At 42.7% G+C, this 18766-nt stretch overlaps 1 protein-coding gene across 2 annotated transcripts; it reads right to left on the bottom strand.

Moving 5' to 3' along the window:
* Positions 1 to 997: 997 nt before the first annotated feature.
* LOC125717152 (repulsive guidance molecule B-like) lies at positions 998 to 11295 on the bottom strand. 2 transcript variants are annotated; one of them, XM_048990130.1, is made up of 4 exons: positions 11274 to 11295; positions 7498 to 7619; positions 5034 to 5527; positions 998 to 2805 (listed from the first exon to the last, which is right to left on the bottom strand). In XM_048990130.1, exons 2-4 carry the CDS (start codon positions 7592 to 7594, stop codon positions 2149 to 2151), a joined length of 1248 nt encoding a protein of 415 aa, XP_048846087.1. In that variant the 5' UTR covers positions 7595 to 7619; positions 11274 to 11295; the 3' UTR covers positions 998 to 2148. The 2 variants fall into 2 exon arrangements, with proteins under 2 accessions (XP_048846087.1, XP_048846086.1); XM_048990129.1 differs by lacking the exon at positions 11274 to 11295 and having other exon boundaries at positions 7498 to 8168.
* Between the last annotated feature and the right edge of the window lie 7471 nt (positions 11296 to 18766).

Below are 18766 nucleotides of genomic sequence, written 5' to 3'. Positions count from 1 at the left end.
TTGGCCTTAACAAGCACCATTGTCCACATATACACAAAGATTGACGTATATGCCTACAATATACTTAACATGTATTTAAATGTTAAACTATTTTACATATATTTACATACACAACAAATATATATGAAAGCGCCACATAAGGAAATACATGTAAAGTGGCCAATTCAAAATATTTAATTATACATGGTAGACAACCGATTGTGTGCAATGGAGCGTATGCTTCAGAAGAACGGCCTCACCAACTGGGCGTGTGCTTCAGAAAAATACCCACATCAATGGAGCGTGTGCTTCAGAAGAACACCCACACCAACCGATTGTGTGCAATGGAGCGTATGCTTCAGAAGAACGGCCACACCAACTAAGCGTGTGCTTCAGAAGAACACCCACACCAACCGAGCGTGTGCTTCAGAAGAACACACACACCAACCGAGCGAGTGCTTCAGGAAAACAACCACACCAACCGAGCGTGTGCTTCAGAAAAACGGCCACACCAACCGAGCGTGTGCTTCAGAAAAACGGCCACACCAACCAAGCGTGTGCTTCAGAAAAACGGCCACACCAACCGAGCGTGTGCTTCAGAAAAACGGCCACACCAACCGAGCGTGTGCTTCAGAAAAACGGCCACACCAACCGAGCGTGTGCTTCAGAAAAACGGCCACACCAACCGAGCGTGTGCTTCAGAAAAACGGCCACACCAACCGAGCGTGTGCTTCAGAAAAACGGCCACACCAACCGAGCGTGTGCTTCAGAAAAACGGCCACACCAACCGAGCGTGTGCTTCAGAAAAACGGCCACACCAACCGAGCGTGTGCTTCAGAAAAACGGCCACACCAACCGAGCGTGTGCTTCAGAAACACATCCACACCAACCGAGCGTGTGCTTCAGAAATACACCCACACCAACCGAGCGTGTGCTTCAGAAATACACCCACACCAACCGAGCGTGTGCTTCAGAAGAACACACACACCAACCAAGCGTGTGCTTCAGAAGAACACACATCAACCGAGCGTGTGCTTCAGAAAACCGGCCACACCAACCGAGCGTGTGCTTCAGAAAAACATCCACACCAACCGAGCGTGTGCTTCAGAAAAACACACACACCAACCGAGCGTGTGCTTCAGAAATACGCCCACACCAACCGAGCGTGTGCTTCAGAAATACGCCTACACCAACCGAGCGTGTGCTTCAGAAAAACACCCACACTAACCGATCATGCCATTATGGTTTAAGTTCAGGATTGCCCTTTTTAAAAGAAAATAAAGCAGATTAGATACACAAAACAATTTTTTATATAAAAGTTAATGTTGATTAAATGCAACAAATACTCTTTCCCATCTTACATGTAAATAGAGTTTTTGTGATTTGTCGTAATACACTTATGTACAAACATTTACATAACAGAGAATATGTATATACATTCTTTGAATATATTATTATTTACATATTTTAACTTGGACAATTAAGCTGGAAGTAAACAGACTGACAGCAGGAGGCCGCACAGGGTTTGGTTTGGTTTAAAGAATATAAGCTGTTGACAGAGTGAAACACAGAAACAGATCACGTATTATTTTTGAATTCTAGCTTTTGTGGGTGAAAGTCAGTCATGAGTTGTTATTTCAGTTCCTCCCTATTCAGAAGCTATATAAAAATGAATATTTTCAAGACAACAATCAGCTTTATGATTATGTATTCTAGTCAGCACAATCGGTGCCTGAGTAGGCCTCGTTACCCATCAGTGAGTCACTTTTACATGGCTACAAGAATACCAGGAAGCAATATTAAGCACTGCACATTCAAGCTGTTACTCTGCTCTTAACAAGCCCCCAAAACCTGATCCTTGAAGTCCACGATTCCCAGTAACTTTTTGCGTCTCCTGAATCTTGCAGGAAACCGAGCAAAGTAGCATAACAACATATAGATGCATCCCAGAATCCCCATTCCTCAGATAGTGTTGTATCTATTTTATATAACAGTCTAGCCTTCAGTGAATGTGTGAGTAAATGGTGTGTGAGTGTGTCCTGCGATGGGCTGGTGCCCCGTTCTGGGCTCCTGACCCTCCGAATAGGACAAAAGGTGATGGAAAATTGATGGATGGATGGAGTCCAGCTTTCATAATTTACAATACTATAGTCCAGGTAGATCATCCTTTTAAAAAAGCAGCAGAAGAAGGGTGACTGGCACCCAAAGCCCAGGGGTGTTCATCACAGGGCCTAGTGTCCGTGGTGGGGCCATGCTACAGAGGTGAGGTCTCTCGGGGGTGGTCTGTTCCAGCTGGCTGGGGGGCAGTGCTTTAAAGTCCTCCAAGGCCCCCAAAGCAGCTGTAGTGAAGTCAAGGTCTCCGGTGGCCAGCAGGTCAAACACGCACATTTGGAAATAGACGTCCTCCGTGCGCAGGGCCTCGCGGCAGAGTGCGGCAGCCAGCTCAGCGCTGTAGCCCGGCCGGGGAGCATGGGGCAGAGCGGGAACTCGCTCCGGGTGGCCCGACAGGGGCCTGTCGATAAGCTCGCTACGCGGGCATCCATCCCGGCAGAGCTGCAGGGAGCCGCCCTCGTCACCATCCAGCACGTCCTCTGGTACCCGCGCGGCAAAGCTCAGATAGCGCCCCCCCCGCCGCACCACCACGGTCGCCCCCACATGCCGGGCCTGGATCCACACCTGCTGGCCCCGGGGCCCCACCCTCTCTGTAATCCACAGGCTGCCGGCACCGCGAGAGCCGTCCAGAAACACGGAGGGGAAGTCCTCAGTCGTGGCCTGATATACCTTCTGCTCCGTGCAGCTGGCAAACACCTTGAAGATCACCGTAATCTGGGCGACACAAAACAGCAAATTAGAAACGACAAACCGCAACCACATCGCTTTCAATGCCTGTGGGTAACCAGGTGCAAAAGCTGCTACCCAAGGTTAGTTACACTGACCTTTAATGCCAAGCCAGCAAACAAGGGCTATATTCATAGCAACAGTATAAGGATATTAAAACAATCTGAATAACCAAAAAGTAATAACTATAAAATGTAACAAACAGCTGAAAAATATGTTTAAGATTCTGATTTCAACAAAATATCTAAGAAAGCCTCTGGCCTCTGAACTGACTTAACTAAAAACCTTCCAAGAGAAGAAAACGCAGATCTCACAGCTCTTTTAATACCAAAAGTAACTTCAATACGAAAGGTATAATATGCATTGACACTACCAAATATTACAAAACACTTATATGCATATATTTAATGACTTTATGAGATCGAAATCATTTTCAGGATAGTTTATATGTTTTTGGCTTTACGAGTCGTCTAAAAATTTCCCATTTAATTGTTTAAGGCCAATTCGCAAATAACCGAAACCATGAATGTCAAATTCGTGAATCTGGAGGAGGAAGCGAACTTGAAAAAAGCCTCTCCCCAGGTTATAATGGGGTTAGGTTTCGATAAACCTATCGTAAGGTAAAAATGAAGTGAAGAGTTGTCTCTCTTGATGAACCACAACACAGAAACATACCCTCTGCATTTAACCCATGTGTGACATAGCAGGGGGCAGCTAATTGAGCACCCAGGGAGCAGTGCTCGGGGGTGGTACATTGCTTAGGGTGCCTCAGGGGTACTTTGAATGCAGGGCTTTCAAACCAGCAATCTTTTGCTTACACATGGGCTTCCCTAACCATTAGGCCACCACTGCCACAGACTTGGAAAAGCAGGATGGAAAATATTATGAAAAATATCGCAAGGCAACGAATACATTTCAGTACAGTACACCTAAGCTACCCAAACATCATAGCCTGGCCTACTTTAAACATGCTTCGAACACTTACATTAGCCTACAGTTGGGCATCATTAACACAAAGCCTGTTTTATAATAAAGTGTTGAATATCTCATGTAATTTATTGAATAATGTACTGAAAGCGAAACACATTTACCAAACGCAAATTCGAAATATCGTAACACGGACCATCGTAACCCAGAGAGCTTCTGGCCCATTTGTCCATCCACAGCTGTTTATCCAGTAAGCAATGCTAGGTTATTCTGGAGAGCACAAGGCAAGGGACACATTCTGTGAGCAAATTAGAGCCGTGCTCAACCACACAAATACACAGGGAGAGTGTGAGAGCCCCACACGTACCCTAACGCACAAACACACACACTCACAAGCTCGCACACACACACAGGCACACGCATACGCACACACACACTCACAGAGGCAGCCTTTAAACCCAACTAAGCAGGCCTGATGCGAGAGTATCATCCAGTATAAATAAAATAAAAATAAAGTAAAATAAAGATGTAGTACCAGACTACACCACAGGGTGGCATCTACTAGAAATTCAGCTTCACTGTACATTTTGTGAAGGAAGTGAGAGGAGCAGTGCAGCAGTTCAGGGATTAGTGTTACATCTGCAGATATGCAGTTTTCATTCCTGCTCGTTCTGAATCTGCTTCTTCCCATCTTCGGGTACTCCATCTGGTCTCTCTAAGCAAAAACGTGCAGTTCAGTGTGTGTGTGCATCTGTACATGTACGGCCTGTGACGGACTAGCATCCCATGCAGGATGTCCTCTGCCTCATGTTCTGGGCTTCCTGGATCCATCAACAAATAGTGGAAAATAATAACAATTTATGCTTCATAGATTCCCTTGGGGAACGTCTCTTTACACCTCTCTTTACACAAAGGGCAGCCACCCAGGTATCAGGGGATTAGGGGCCTTGCTTAAGGGCCCTCAGATGTACCGAGGCCAGGTTCGACCAAGCAATCTCCCAAGTGCAAGCACAGACGCTCAGCCCACTGAGCCACACGCTGCCCTAAAAATGAGCAAATATACCCTCATTACCCAGATTAATAGCTTTAAACATTTTCTTTGACTGCCTAAGTCTTTTGCACAGTACTGTACATATCTAGCTTGCAGGGTTGCAGTCATTAAAACCATTAGAGATTCTATGGCCTGAGACCATCATAAATAACCCACCTCTGTGATCAGCTACACTGGGCCACAAAGGCAGCTGTGAAATTGAGCTTAAAACAAAACTGAGAACAACACAGTGACTCACCTTGCTGGTGGCTGTGGCGCTCGAACCTGCAACGACGGGCACGTTGGTCACCTGCACGGACAGGTAGCGATTGTCGATGAGGGGCCAGGCTCCCCGCGCCCTGCACGTCTGGAACTGACCGCGGAACGTCCGCAGGTGCGGGTCCCCGAACAGGCCACAGTGGGCGTATCTCCTGGGCAGGCCGGCTGACCGCCGACTCTCATAGTCACATGTCTCAGGTACGAAGGGACGTGTGGGGTGGGCGGAGCTGGGGGTGGGCCCATCGCCGGAGCAATTCCGCTGGGCGAGGAGCTCACGGATGCGGAAGACGGCCGAGTGGAAGACGAGGTCGCCGCGGCAAGTGCGTGCAGTGCGGCGGGTACAGCGGGAGTAGGCGCGCAGTGCCGAGCAGGGGTCCACGACCTGCAACAGCTCCCCCTGGTGGCCACTGAAGTGCGCCGTGGAGGCCACGTACTCCGCATTGCAGTGGTTGATCTGGCACTGCTGGCCGCACACTGCAGATGCACATGGAAAAACTTCACACACTAACAACATAATCATGCCAGCACTGTCGGTTCAAGATAAACATGGCAGAACTCGAAAACACTGGAGCAAAATGAACCAGACAACAATTTGACTGAAGTAAATTAATACCAATATCTCTTTTTCTCATAATTGAATAAGGGTTATTTAATAAATGTCATGAATAAGAACAGGCCTATAATGCAGCACGATATCAGAAGATTGACGGTTCAATTTTTATAAAAGAAATAGCGAAAACCAAATCCAGTTTTCCTCATCCAAATACATCATGTTGCTCATCTATGGATATTAATGTGTAATAAATTCACCTCCATTCATATACAGTGTATGACAATATTGGAATAAGGTACAGAAGGATAGCCAAGTACTTCAGTCGCATCAGAATTAAATTGCTTTTCTCAAGTCTTGAGTAATCTAGTTAGAAGACACGGGTTTCTGGTCACACACACACACACACACACACACACACACACACACACACACACATATATTAACTAAATGTTCAAATTTGGTATATTAAATCAAGTCAGTTACTTTAAATAATTCCATGTACTTTACCCCCCACGCTAAAAATCTTCAATACAAATGATCATTTTCCATGTCCTTTTGAAGACTTTCTTCTATTTTCTTGCTAACATTTCTCCTCAGAGAATTTACGGTGTTTACCAATTAGCCGAAAGTAAGAAGTAAGAATTGAAAAGAATAACAAAGTATTCAATTCTACTCACAAATCAAACTTAAGTTTTCAAGATTCAAGCTTGATTCTCTTAAATTGCAATTCCATGCTGACCAATTTAGTTTGATTTTTAGTAGCCTACTTATCCAAACTTTCCAATTTTCCAAACTAACCGTTTTTCGCTCTTTTGTTATTCCATTACGTAGTTTATATGTCATGTCCTATTGACTCTGACTAGATTTTAAAACATTAGGGTTAATGAATAGCCTGCTGCCTTTTGGTAATGAATAGCAGTGTGCTTTATACCCTGCTTAAAGACATGAAACACTGAGACACTTTGCAAATATGTTAACATATAAATAACATTCCTACTCTGCATTAAAAAAGCAGGTTACTCACGGCACTGAGAGACGCATTTAAATAAGCAGCATGCGGTCCGATGTGATCGACATCTGCATGCTGACTTAGCGAATACGAACTCAATCGCTTTATTCTTCAACCTAAACCTTTAGTTTTAATATAAATATATAATTTAAAAAGTCACGCAACTTAATGAAACGGCTACTATTTCAAGGAACAAGCTAACTTGTTTGGTATCCAGAAGAACAATATAAGCAAATGGCATGTAAAACACGATAAAAACATCAAAAGCGATCATGAATAATTACCTCATCAAAGAAAGGACATCAACGGTCGTGAATAGGCCTGTTTTAAATAGCGAGTAATCATAACGTGCGCTATCTAAACACTCAGAGTTATTATTCAACGTCTTTTCCCCTCTTAGCGTTTTCTAATAAATAGAAAACATTTATTTCTTCGGCGTACTTTTTTTTCAAAACGAGTTACTGATTAATACGTCCAGTAAGTCCAAGCATATATATATATATATATATATATATATATATATATATATATATATATATATATATATATATGTGTGTGTGTGTGTGTGTGTGTGTGTGTGTATCTATATGAACTGTATTCATAAATACGGGCAATGGGCGCACTGTATTCAATTTGTTTTAAAGTTTCTAAGAAGTAGATGCTCATAAGTTTAGTCCATTTCTGTTCAGTAATTTGCCTACTAATCTGTAGCTATCTGCCGGTGCATATTTAAGAAAGCCAAACGAACCATTCACGATTTGCTGCCGCAATATCGCTTTGTAAACATGTCGGTAAACATCAGGAATCCCCTGATTTATATATTTTTACCGGTTACAAAAAAAAAAAGTTTACCGTCAGAAGGATATTAGCAATCAGCCTTACCTGGTCTGCGCCACAGCGAAAGCAAAACGATCATGCACACAATAGCCGGAGTCCAGAGCAGGCGCTCAGCCGGGGTTTGGGGTCCGTTTGTCCCCATGCCGATCCATTCAGTTGGAGTTGGGCTGAAGAAACAAACGCAACAAGCATTCATGCACCTCTGCTCCCCGGCGCTGTCATTCAGCAGGGGCTCAGGTCCATATGAGCCTCACTAGGGGTGGAGCAAGCGGGGCCATCCAGTCGTGGGCTTCGCGGACCGATGGGAAACTTGTACAAGTAAATAATTTTGCATTTACATCTGGCAAAGCTAAGTTATAACTGAACATGTCTTAATATGGCTCAGATGACTTGATCGATTCCAAGAAATATCTAAGAACGTGGCTGCAGATGCGCAGCTTTGCAGAATCCCGTTAACGCCAAGGCTGATGACCCCTTTACAAAGCAAGAATGGGGGGGCACAAATGAACTGTGACGAATACTCCGTTTGATCTTGGCCACGCTTAATAGGAGCTGCACAGCAAATGGTCAGCTGTACGAAGTACCGATGTCTTGAAAGGAGATTAAACAGCCTGCCCACCTGCCTCCGCTGCCCAAGCTGCTGTGCAAGTGATCTGTCATAAGGTCTCAATAAATCTTAAATCTGTGGTAAAATGGAGCATATTGCATACTGGCGTAACGGATCGGAGTTGATCTGTGATCCATACGGATCCTCGCCCACGGATCGGCACGCTTGTGATTAATTTGAAAGTTTAACCATAAGCGCGACATAAAGTTTTACTGCTGCTGTTACTTCTTAAAGTACATTTTTTAATCTCGAATTTTTATACCGAATGAAGAACATGCATTCAGGGATTGAAATTCATTTCTCACGTTTTTAGTGGGATTCGCTTCACTCTTGACTGCCGCTGTTTGCGTGTCTATTTAGAACTTTTGTTTTCCCGAGATAACTTACTTTACGTGTTCTCCAAGTTCCTAAATTAAGATATGGAAAGCAAAGTTATAGTTGTCTCCTTTTTTTTGACTGATCCAAAAAGTGATCCAATTCGTGACTCAAAACTGGGTTATGATCAGAAGCTTTTTGTGATCTAATACACAAGTTCATACTCCATCCTCTTGTAAAGGCATGCATGTTTATTTCCTTGTGTAGTGGGTCTGTTTTTGTGGTTGGCTAAAACTGTAATACTGACAAGGTCCATGCTGTCTGACCCTGTCCTATGTACCTTATTTCCTTTTGGTCAGCAGGGGTCGCTGGTCATCCTGCTTCCCCCTCTCTGTCTTGTAGTCCTTCAGCTAGGGCTGCCATCAAGGACTATTTCTCTATGGATTAATCTAACGACACAATTTTATCGATTGGCTCGTACTACCCATTTAAAGTAAGACTAGCATCGTTAAGGGTACAGTTTCATAACCAAACATCACTTAACTTGACTGCATTCTTTGTTAGGTTCGGGAGAGGGGGGAGGGGTGGTTATGTCGATATGGGGGAGGACATGTCACAGTTCACACTGCAGGTTCATTACATGTAAGTCCAATATATCTCCCCCCAAAAAGCCCCCAGGAATAGTCCTTAGTAGTCAGTACTGAAGCACATAGGACATTCGCTTATGTTTAGACAGTAATACATCTTTTTTTTCAGCTATAGTGCCATTGCTCATTCCAACATCAATCACATGCACATGCATTTGTGCACACAGCTGGTAAAAGCTGGGTTTGCACACCCATTCAGCGAAAATCATATTTAGGAGCAGATGATTCAAATAGTTAATTTGGTGTTTTATTTTTAGCATCTCCCCAGTTGTGATTAATGCAATATTTTGAAGCATCCCTGCAGTGTTATACTTGTAAAAACACCACTTTCACTCATGCAGCTGTCAACCAAACAATGTTTTTTGCTTGACACATACTCTCTCTCTTTTTTTACTTGACATATACAGTACTATCTCACAAACAGACTCAATTTAAATGTGACTGTACCTGGCACGTTCCCATCTGTGACTCCAGGTAAGCTGTAATAATCCTTATTAAATATAATCTCTAACACTGAGAGACAGACACTTGGATGCTAACTGGTATTTTGCATGTGTGTCGCAAAAATAGTACTGCATGATCTGAATGGGGCCACGCCTGTCTTCAGTGCCACTGAACCCCTTAACAGAACCCCTTGGAATTCATCTTCACCTCTTGTGCCTATGAGTAAACTGTAGTAATTTCTATTTAACTTAATTTAAGGTTTTTGTTTCAATAATGCAATAATATATAATGCTCCACAGTAGTCCCACAGATGTACAGTTAGGATAATCTGTCTCTTTAAATCATCATATTCTGGGTGCGTCCTGCGATGGCCTGGCGTCCCGTCCAGGACGTCCCCCCGCCCTGTGCTGCCTGGGATAGACTCCAGACCTCCCACACCCATGACCAGGACAAGTGGTTGACAGATGGACAGATGATGATTTTGCCCAATCACAGACTCACAGTTCATATCATCCTGTTCCACTCTCATGTGCTTCCTGTCATCAACAAGATCACCAATCCCTGTACAAAAGATGGATGAATGAAATAATAGATGATTTTTTTTTTAGAAAGACATATAAGGAGCTGCTCGCAAGACCCTCCCTTGTGCTGTGCATCAATCGACCGAGGGTGTAATGGAGGTTGCTACTGTGCCGTGCTTGAGATTCAGAGACTGTTCCTCTGACTTCTATGCAACCTGTGTGACAGCTACGCCCCCCCCCCCCCCCCCCCCCCCCGTGCCTTAGTTTGAATAATACTCCCTCCATGCCTTTGCTGGCAAAGCGTTCAGGAGCAAATCCTACTGTCACATCCTCTTAATCAACCCTCTGACGATAAAGTAATTCAGAACATTCTTAAAACCCTTTGATACCGTTTCCCCTGATGCTATCAGTCTCCTCCATCTTTATCTTACGGGAATGGAGCTGTCCTGCCAACACCGTCAGCTCCACTAACATCACCATCATGCTGGGTGTGGAGCACCTCTCCGGTGGAGCACCATCCCACCTCCATGGCAGGACTGTAGTGGACCGTGGTTGTTAAATATGTCAAGATATTAATAAATAACTTTAAACAGTCTCTTCAAAGATTAGTTAATGAGTTAGCTCTGGACCACAGGCTATTCAGGCTCCACTACTCTGAGAACACGACGCGTAACACAGGAAGACAACTTTACACAAAGAGACAGATTATCTCTTACTGCTGCAGGTTTGTCTGGTATAGGCTCTGGACCCCTGCAACCCTCAATAGAGCAGTTTGGGGGGGGGGGGGTGTAACTATTTTCCTGAGTTGAAATTGGAGTTAATTGGCACTTTGGATATCTATGCCAGATGGATAAACAGTCGACTTCTGCATTAGGCATAGTGTGTTTTAAGCCTTTTACCTTGCTAACTAACAGAAGGTATTATGCATTGATTTAGCAGTTGTTTGTTTTAGTTAGTTTCAATGGAGCTGTTCACTGTCAGGTTCAGCAAATCGCCGGTATTGTGAGGTCGTGTTCTGTGCTGGAACTGTGCACTTTTGCATAAGTGTTTTTTTGGTTGTGTGTGTTTGATCCGATACATTGTAAGCAAGGTGCCGTTTTTTGTTACTCCCAAGTACAAAAGATCAAATTCTGCTTATGACAAGCGAGTATTGTAAATGGACGTCTGGACGTGTAATCCTCTTAATCACATCAAAACTAGGAGCTTAATATGTTTTATTTATTGATTAACTGTCCCAGCCAGCTGCATGCCACCAGAACCGATGTACTGTTCTGGGTTCAGTTTTACCTGTAACAGGGATGTTTCCGCGACAAAATCTGCGAGGTTGTTGGCGACTGGTGCCCCGACTACAATGCCACCTGTGAAGGTAGGAGCTTGTATTTTTCTCAGCCAGCTTCACCACCGACCAGCCCGTCAAACCAGTCCCTACTGAAAAGAAAATCCTCGCGTAAACTACTCTCTTGTGGTGTCATTTGGTTCAATGGCTCCCAATCCTGAGGCAACCTGTGCAGATATTTTAGAAATTTGTCTTGATTCCTATGAAATATAATCTCTGACACAAACAGACACCTACCTGAAATGCATGAAACTGTCTTTTGAGAACCGGCTGATGGTTTTTGTGGATGGGTTGGTGGCCAAGGGCAACATCGGGGCTCAATCCCACCTACCTTGCATGTGTGTTTGGACGTTCTCTCTGTGTTACTTGAGCTTCCTCCATGTGCTCCGCTTCCCAAAGACATGCAGTTTTAATGATTTTATGCATCTATGAATGATGAACAAGCCTGGGATTAGTATGTAGCTAATACTTAGTTACCGGTTAATTGATGCATTAAATACGGATGTACTACATTGTTTGCATCCCCTGAATTAAAGCGTGACCTTTATTCTGACTCAAATTATTAGCAATTATCCCTTAAAAATCCCTTCGTCTGTTTGTGGCTGAAACTTGTCTGCTGCACATGTGAACTATGCATGAAACTCTGAGTTTCACCTCTTTGGGTCACATAAACAGAACAATGGCTCAGTGAAGGAGCGGCCTTTTGAATCTGCTCCAAGGTCACCGCCTGTTTACTGCAGACCAGGTCTTTTACCACAGCGATGGTTGAACGGATGAGCAGATGTGACTTTTGTCTATTTTATCTGCTTCTAAATACATCTGCTGAAATCCCGGTCCATCTGGCTGCATATTTTCTTATGGCCAATCTCCCGCTATGATTCTGTTTTTCCACACGAAGAAGAAATGGTTACCCAGGAGCCCCCGCTTTCCCTCCCTGCACAGCCTTAAGACACTATATGTCTCCATGGAATTGGAGACACTTGTGGTGTCTGTTTTGTTGAGCATAGATTTGGGGGATTCCAATATTTTTACCATAAAACCAGCATTGCCAAATAATATGATCCTACTGTTAAGCAAATAGTTACAATCCTGAATTGCTGCAGTAACATGAAAAAATCCAGGGGTATTACTGTATGTGACATTATGCCTCACCTGTGTGCAGAGGTGGATAGTCCAGAACCTGATTGTAAAAATCCAGACCAAGAATTTGTTTCAACCAAACAATTAATCATAAAGAGCTACAATCATAGAGTACTCAACTGATTGGTTGAAACAAAATTTTGGCCTGGATTTTTACTTCCTGGACCTGAAATTTCCACCTCTGACTTTATGTGACATTCAGGATCATAGACACTATCATCTATCATTCTATGGGCTGAAATTAGGTATTGGAGATGCTGCATATGAATCAGATGTTAAAGCTTAATCATTTACTCATTGTCATTTCTGGAGAAGCTTATAATGAATCATATTTTGTCATTTTGTTGAGAAACTGCTGGCAAAAAAAAACTAAGATATAGCTTCTAGAGTGGGAGGGGGAAGCATGAGTGATTTGGATGCTGCATTTTTCCAGCTTTTTTTAATGGATCCAGGGTTGACGTTCTCAGTGAGCTGGCAGATGGCAGATAGCTCTCTCGCGTGCCTGAACATCTGTTCGACACACACTGCAAAACAGCGAAAACATTTAACTTCCTGGCAGTTTAACTCCCCCTCCCCCCAACCCATACAGACCACCTTATTATTCACACAGTTGTGAATACTTGGGCAGGTGGAAGCACAGTTTGTAAAAACAGGGATGTCAGGATGGTCTGATGGAGGGGAACCTACCTCATCCAAGGCCCGTGATGAGTTTTCCTTGCACACATGGCTGCTGATGTTTTGTACCTGCCTGGTCTTTCACTTGCTGCCATGTGTTTGCTCCCCTACGCACTCAACCAAGAAGAAACTATAAGGTGAGAGAAATATTAAAAGCGTTAGACTGTTTACACTTGTTAGCCTTGTCAGCTACTGTTAAATCACTACTCTAAATGCATTTTTATTCTTTGGCTTTTCATTTGCTTTGATTTTTAGATTTTTGTTTGCAGTGGGCGTTATTTAGTTTTATTATTGATTACTTTTATAACTGGTTTTTAGTATTTTTTAATTCAGAGGTGTTCATTAGTTTCTATGCTAGACATCACTTTGATCAAAGTGTATTGTTTGAAAAGCGCTTTCTTATATAAAGCTGACATTGATGTTGACATTCTGAGAAATTAGTCATACCCTTTTAAATGTATTTTGTAAAGTTTAGAATTTTTTTTTTTTCCAGGCATGAAATCCCAGGCTGATTTGAATTCTTTGCCTGGGAAAATGGACCTACTGAAGCTGGTCTGTTTTGTCACATTCTTGAATTTAAGGTCTACATATAAGGTCTACATATAAAGTGGAGTGTGTTCCACTCTTTTCATTGGATCTTCAAGGAATTGTCCAAAACTTGTAAATAGAAAAGATTTTTTCCTGTAGACCTTTGCAAAGTCAGATTACTTAATAGACAGATCTTCCTGTCCTAATCCTGATTAAAATGTAAATAGTTATCAGGTAAAGGTGTATGTATGTATGTGGTGTATGTATGTTGGGCTGATCGAAAGGTTGATATTTCTACTCTGAAAATACAGAGAATATGTTTTAGTGTTGTGCTTGAAAATGGCAATTAAACATCAGAAGGTTGTCATGTGTCACCTCAGACAGAGATCAACCAATGAGAAGGCAGAACCAGAACTATCCCTATCATAATGCATTACATTGCCTGTATTACTTGCTGCTTCTGTCTTAGCTGATTTTTGTTGCCATATTTCCTGACAAACCGAGCAGGAACCAGCCGCAGAATCAACGCCAAGCAGATGTGCTGGATGCTGGCAGTTTGAGCACTAATCTTAAATTAAAATAACACTCCCTGCACTTTCTTGAAGTCCTCTGCCTCGGGTGATTGTCCCCTATAGCCGCCAGCATCGTTCTTCTCAGCTTCCAACAGAAATTGAGGATCGCAATTAAAAGTGTCTGTTTTTCTGCTGGGAATGTTGAAATTGTGAAATTCAGAGCTGGAGCCAGTTACACGCTGGTAGATCGGAAGCCAGCGGATCACCGTGCAGTGACACCTGCTACTTTGCAGTTGGTGGTTAAGGAGCATATAATGCATAAGGCACATTGCTACCCTGGGGGGGGGGGCACAATTCACACCCCTCCCCCCAAAACCCAAACCCCCCACATGCCATGTTTACTCAGCCCGTGGGTCCTTAGCATCAGAATGTGGGGCTTTCGGGATCAAACCTGCCACACACTGAGAATGTGAGCTGGCAGGGATGAAGCACTTTTCCTCTTACCTCATTACCATGACAAAATCTAATGCGTGTTACTTTATGATCCTATTCATACAAATAGTGAATCATACAGTTGTGTGGTTGTGTAGGGAACAGTCACTTGGATAAAAGATCATGACCAATGTATCTGTGACCTTGGAAACCATTGACTACACAACAATGAAGAGAAAAGTGCTGATAAGATTCATTAAAATGACGAACATCGGGGAGAGTTGGTGAGGCTTTCAGTACAGCAGAAATAAAGTAAAACTCATGTACAACAAACATGGTGAGAGAATGCAGGTGAGAGGAACTGAAAAGAAACATTAAAAGACCAAACGTCAAAAGACGAACTGTTGTCCGTAATGATGCGTACACATGTGCTGCCACAGAGGATGCTGGGTGATGCGTAACTGAGAATATTCGTGGCAGAAATGGACTGTCAGGGCCGAGTGACGTCGCGTCTGATCCCTTCATCAGTTTCCCGTCGCTAGTCAAAAGTGCATTTCAGAGCCACTAATTAACCTCATTTTATTTAAACACTTCATTACAGCCACATTTTTTTAAATATGATTATTGTAAAGAACTTTTAAATCTGAGTTTTGTTGCTTTCATTCACGTCCACCATTTGTCTTTCTTTTAAAAAAAGGAAAGAATGATAGAAATCAGAAGTAGAAATCAGTTTTTCCGAGTAAGATGCACTCGGTCGCCACCATTTGGTGGGAATTCCTGTGGAAAAGGCTGGAGCCCCAGGCAAAGGTCACATGTCAGTCCTGTTTATATACATACCATATATGTACATACTGCATGTGTGTTTGTATGCATATAGTAACAATAACACCTCTTTTCATTAGCCTTGTTATTGCACTTTTTTCATGATTAAAGGCTATTCTAGCTGTTCTGAATGTGGGCATCTCCATTCATCAATACTGTATGGCGAAATAATAGATTTCACATGGAAATGTTTCTCTGAGAAATAAATAATGATATTTTGAGAATATACACTGTAGACGCCTTCAAATTGCTTTGAAGCATTTCCAGCTAATTTACTGCAATTTATCCCCAATTTACTTCCAATGACTTTTCTCCTTTTGTTATTTTGAACCTTCCTCCGCTTCCTATTACTGCACCACCGGTGAGTATGATCACTAATAACAGTTAATTAGCCTTGTTAGCGAATAAGTTTCTCCTAAAACAGGAAAGGCGGGTGGGGGGGGGGGGGGCACACATGGTGGAACAAAAGGGAATCACATGCCCCCCCCCACACACACACACACACACACACATACGTATCCCATCCCCCCAGGGTCTCAGTCTCCAAACCCATTCGGCCCTGTTTGTTTTCCCCAAGCGATCATCACTTCTTGTTGTTTTAAACGCTGTGTGCAATTTTTCAAATGGATCTGCTGAAATTCCACAGTCAAACATTCGTGCACTGAAATCTCAAAAGAAAAAAAGAACATTTGTACATTTTTATTATACGTATTTTATTATGAGGGCAAAAAAAAAATCTTTTGGGAACTTCTGGAACCTGCTACACTTCTGGACTGTGAAAAGTCAGACTAAAAAGTGATACAAAAACAGTGTATTAGTGAAACATCGTGGTGGAACAAGAAGCAAGACGAGGGCTGTACAGAGGGGAGGGCATTACGTATATATCAGATACTTTAAATAAAGTGCAATTCCATAGTGCAAACTGTAGAAACAGTGCAAAACATACAGGACAATTAGACAGGACATTTAAAAAAAACAGTTATGGGAGATGAGATTTAAAGTTCAATAGAAACAGTTGCAATGAAAGCGTCGGGTGCGGAACATGGTGATATGGCAGATACAAGAAAGTGATGTGATGTAGTCTAGTTATGCCCGGGTGAGTGGAGGAAGCAGAAGGCATTAAATGAAGTGTGTTAATATGTATTATGTTAACAAAGGAAGTAAAATCCCGGCGGAGTCAATAAATCCACAGCTGTATGACTTAGAAGTCTGGTATAGTTAATAAATTAAAGTGTCATCATCAGCATACAGATCTGAGGTTCTCCTCTGTGTTGTCAAAATCAGGCACGAGCACATTAAACATTAATGTTGACTTATCTGGGTTCAGCCGCAACACTGGAATGAAAAATGGAAAAGAAAAAGAAACATGTTTTTCCCATATCAAGAGAATGAATGAAGGTTATTACTACAAAACAAGCAGCCTCATCAAATTAATACAAGAAATGTATTATCACTCCACTTTGTCTGGAGTGGCTTGAGACCCGGTGGGGGGGGGGGGGGGGCGTAAATGCAGGGGTGGGGGTGCATATGAATCCCTGCCCTGCAGGCTCGAGTCTCTGCATTACAATACTAATTTGTTCCATATCCTCTCTCTGGGAGTTCCAATTGTGGTGCTGTCTTACCTCTGCTGGGGTCGAACCAGGGGCCACAGAGGCGTGGCTAAAGGGGGCACAAGTGGAGGTTGGATTCCCCGAAATTCTCACAGTACACCAGAGTACAGATGCACCTTAATGCATGGGTTTACCCAGGCTAAAGTCCAGGGGCCTCAACCAACCTTGTGTAATAACATATTTCAGTATTGTTATGTGCCAGTAAGTGACTTAGAGTTTTTGCCTGGTGGTTGGTTGACTGATTAGTGATCTGATCAGATCGATGTCCAGGTTGTGAAGCGTCGACGGCGGAGCTGCCAAACGAAAAACCTAAGAGCTGAAAGAAATCAGATAATGCCGGTTGCTCCAAAAAATCTGGCGGAATATTTATAACCGTCTCTGCATTTGCTTCGATCTCCTTTGTTACACCACTGTAGAAAATAGTAGGGGGTCCGACGAAAACTCAGAAAGCCCAGGGGCCTCTGACCATGTTAACGTGCCTCTGCTAGTGTGAGCTGTCATATAAAGAAAGATCTCCACACTTAACCCAAAACCCCATAATATAACAACAATATCAATATACAAGGACCCATATGTCACAAGTCCCTAAACAAATTCAGGAAAAATTGGCAAACTCAGGACTTAGTAAGACTGGGATTATCAGTGTTGTGGAAAGCAGATCTGCATAGATTAATACAGTTATATGCCATACTGGGTACTGTATGCATGTGCTCCAATTTAAGTATAAAAGAATGAACTAGCGGAACACTGAGTGAATGTGCTGTATATTTCAGTGCAAACAAGCCATCGCTTACGTGATAGAACAAGCAAGAAAGAAATTTTAACTAGTAGATATTAAACTGCCATGGAAACGTTGAAGAAGATTGGCAATAATTCCCATGCATATCTAAATCTGCTATACGCCATTCGAACTTTCTATCCCACGGTTTACTGTATTTCAGGCTTATTAGTATAGCTGTATTGTATGTGTACAGTATATGATAACCCATTTATAAAAATGCATATTAACAATTACTTAAAATACTCATTTCAGATCCTACGTTGGCAGTCAGTCAGGATAAAGTAATTCGTGCTTTTCTGTCACTGGAAATGTAATCCCATTGTCAGAGGCACCAGCAACATTACAGCCCTGACGCTGTGTGTGTCTGACAAGTATCGCTAGCAATTACTTACGAGTCTCCTTTATTTGTGCACCTGCAATACAATGTAGAAGTCAATAAATTATTCCTATTTCCAGGAGCATTCTTCAAATGATATTTTCCACACATTGCCATGGGATTTTTTAAAAACTAATAATAAAGGAAATTTAGCAGGGCAAAAAATAGAAGTGGTAAGCAAGGATGGAAATAAATCATAAAGCACAAGCAGAAATGGATTGAAATAAAGGACGCGGCATATATCTTTCATAGAGCAATGCAGACTGACAGCTTCACAGAGATCCTCGGTATTGCTCACAGCACAGAGAAAGGTTCTGCTGCCCAAACATTGTAGCCCTACACAAAGAATCTGTGCCACATTCAGTGCAACATATTTTAGTTAAATGACGAGTAATTTAATAAGATGCATCCTCCCTTTATTGCCATGGTGGTGCAGTGGTACGTACTGTCGCCTCACACCTCTGGGACCTGGATTCAAATCTCTGCCACGTGTTCCACGTGTGTTTTCATCTTCTCCATGTGTTGTTGTGGGGTTACCCCCCACGGTACAAAAACATACTGAGGTTAA

This window comes from Brienomyrus brachyistius, chromosome 21, assembly GCF_023856365.1.
Source record: "Brienomyrus brachyistius isolate T26 chromosome 21, BBRACH_0.4, whole genome shotgun sequence".
Classification (NCBI taxonomy): Eukaryota; Metazoa; Chordata; class Actinopteri; order Osteoglossiformes; family Mormyridae; genus Brienomyrus; species Brienomyrus brachyistius.
Note: the sequence above shows the minus strand (reverse complement) of the source record. Positions and strands in the feature narration are given on the sequence as shown.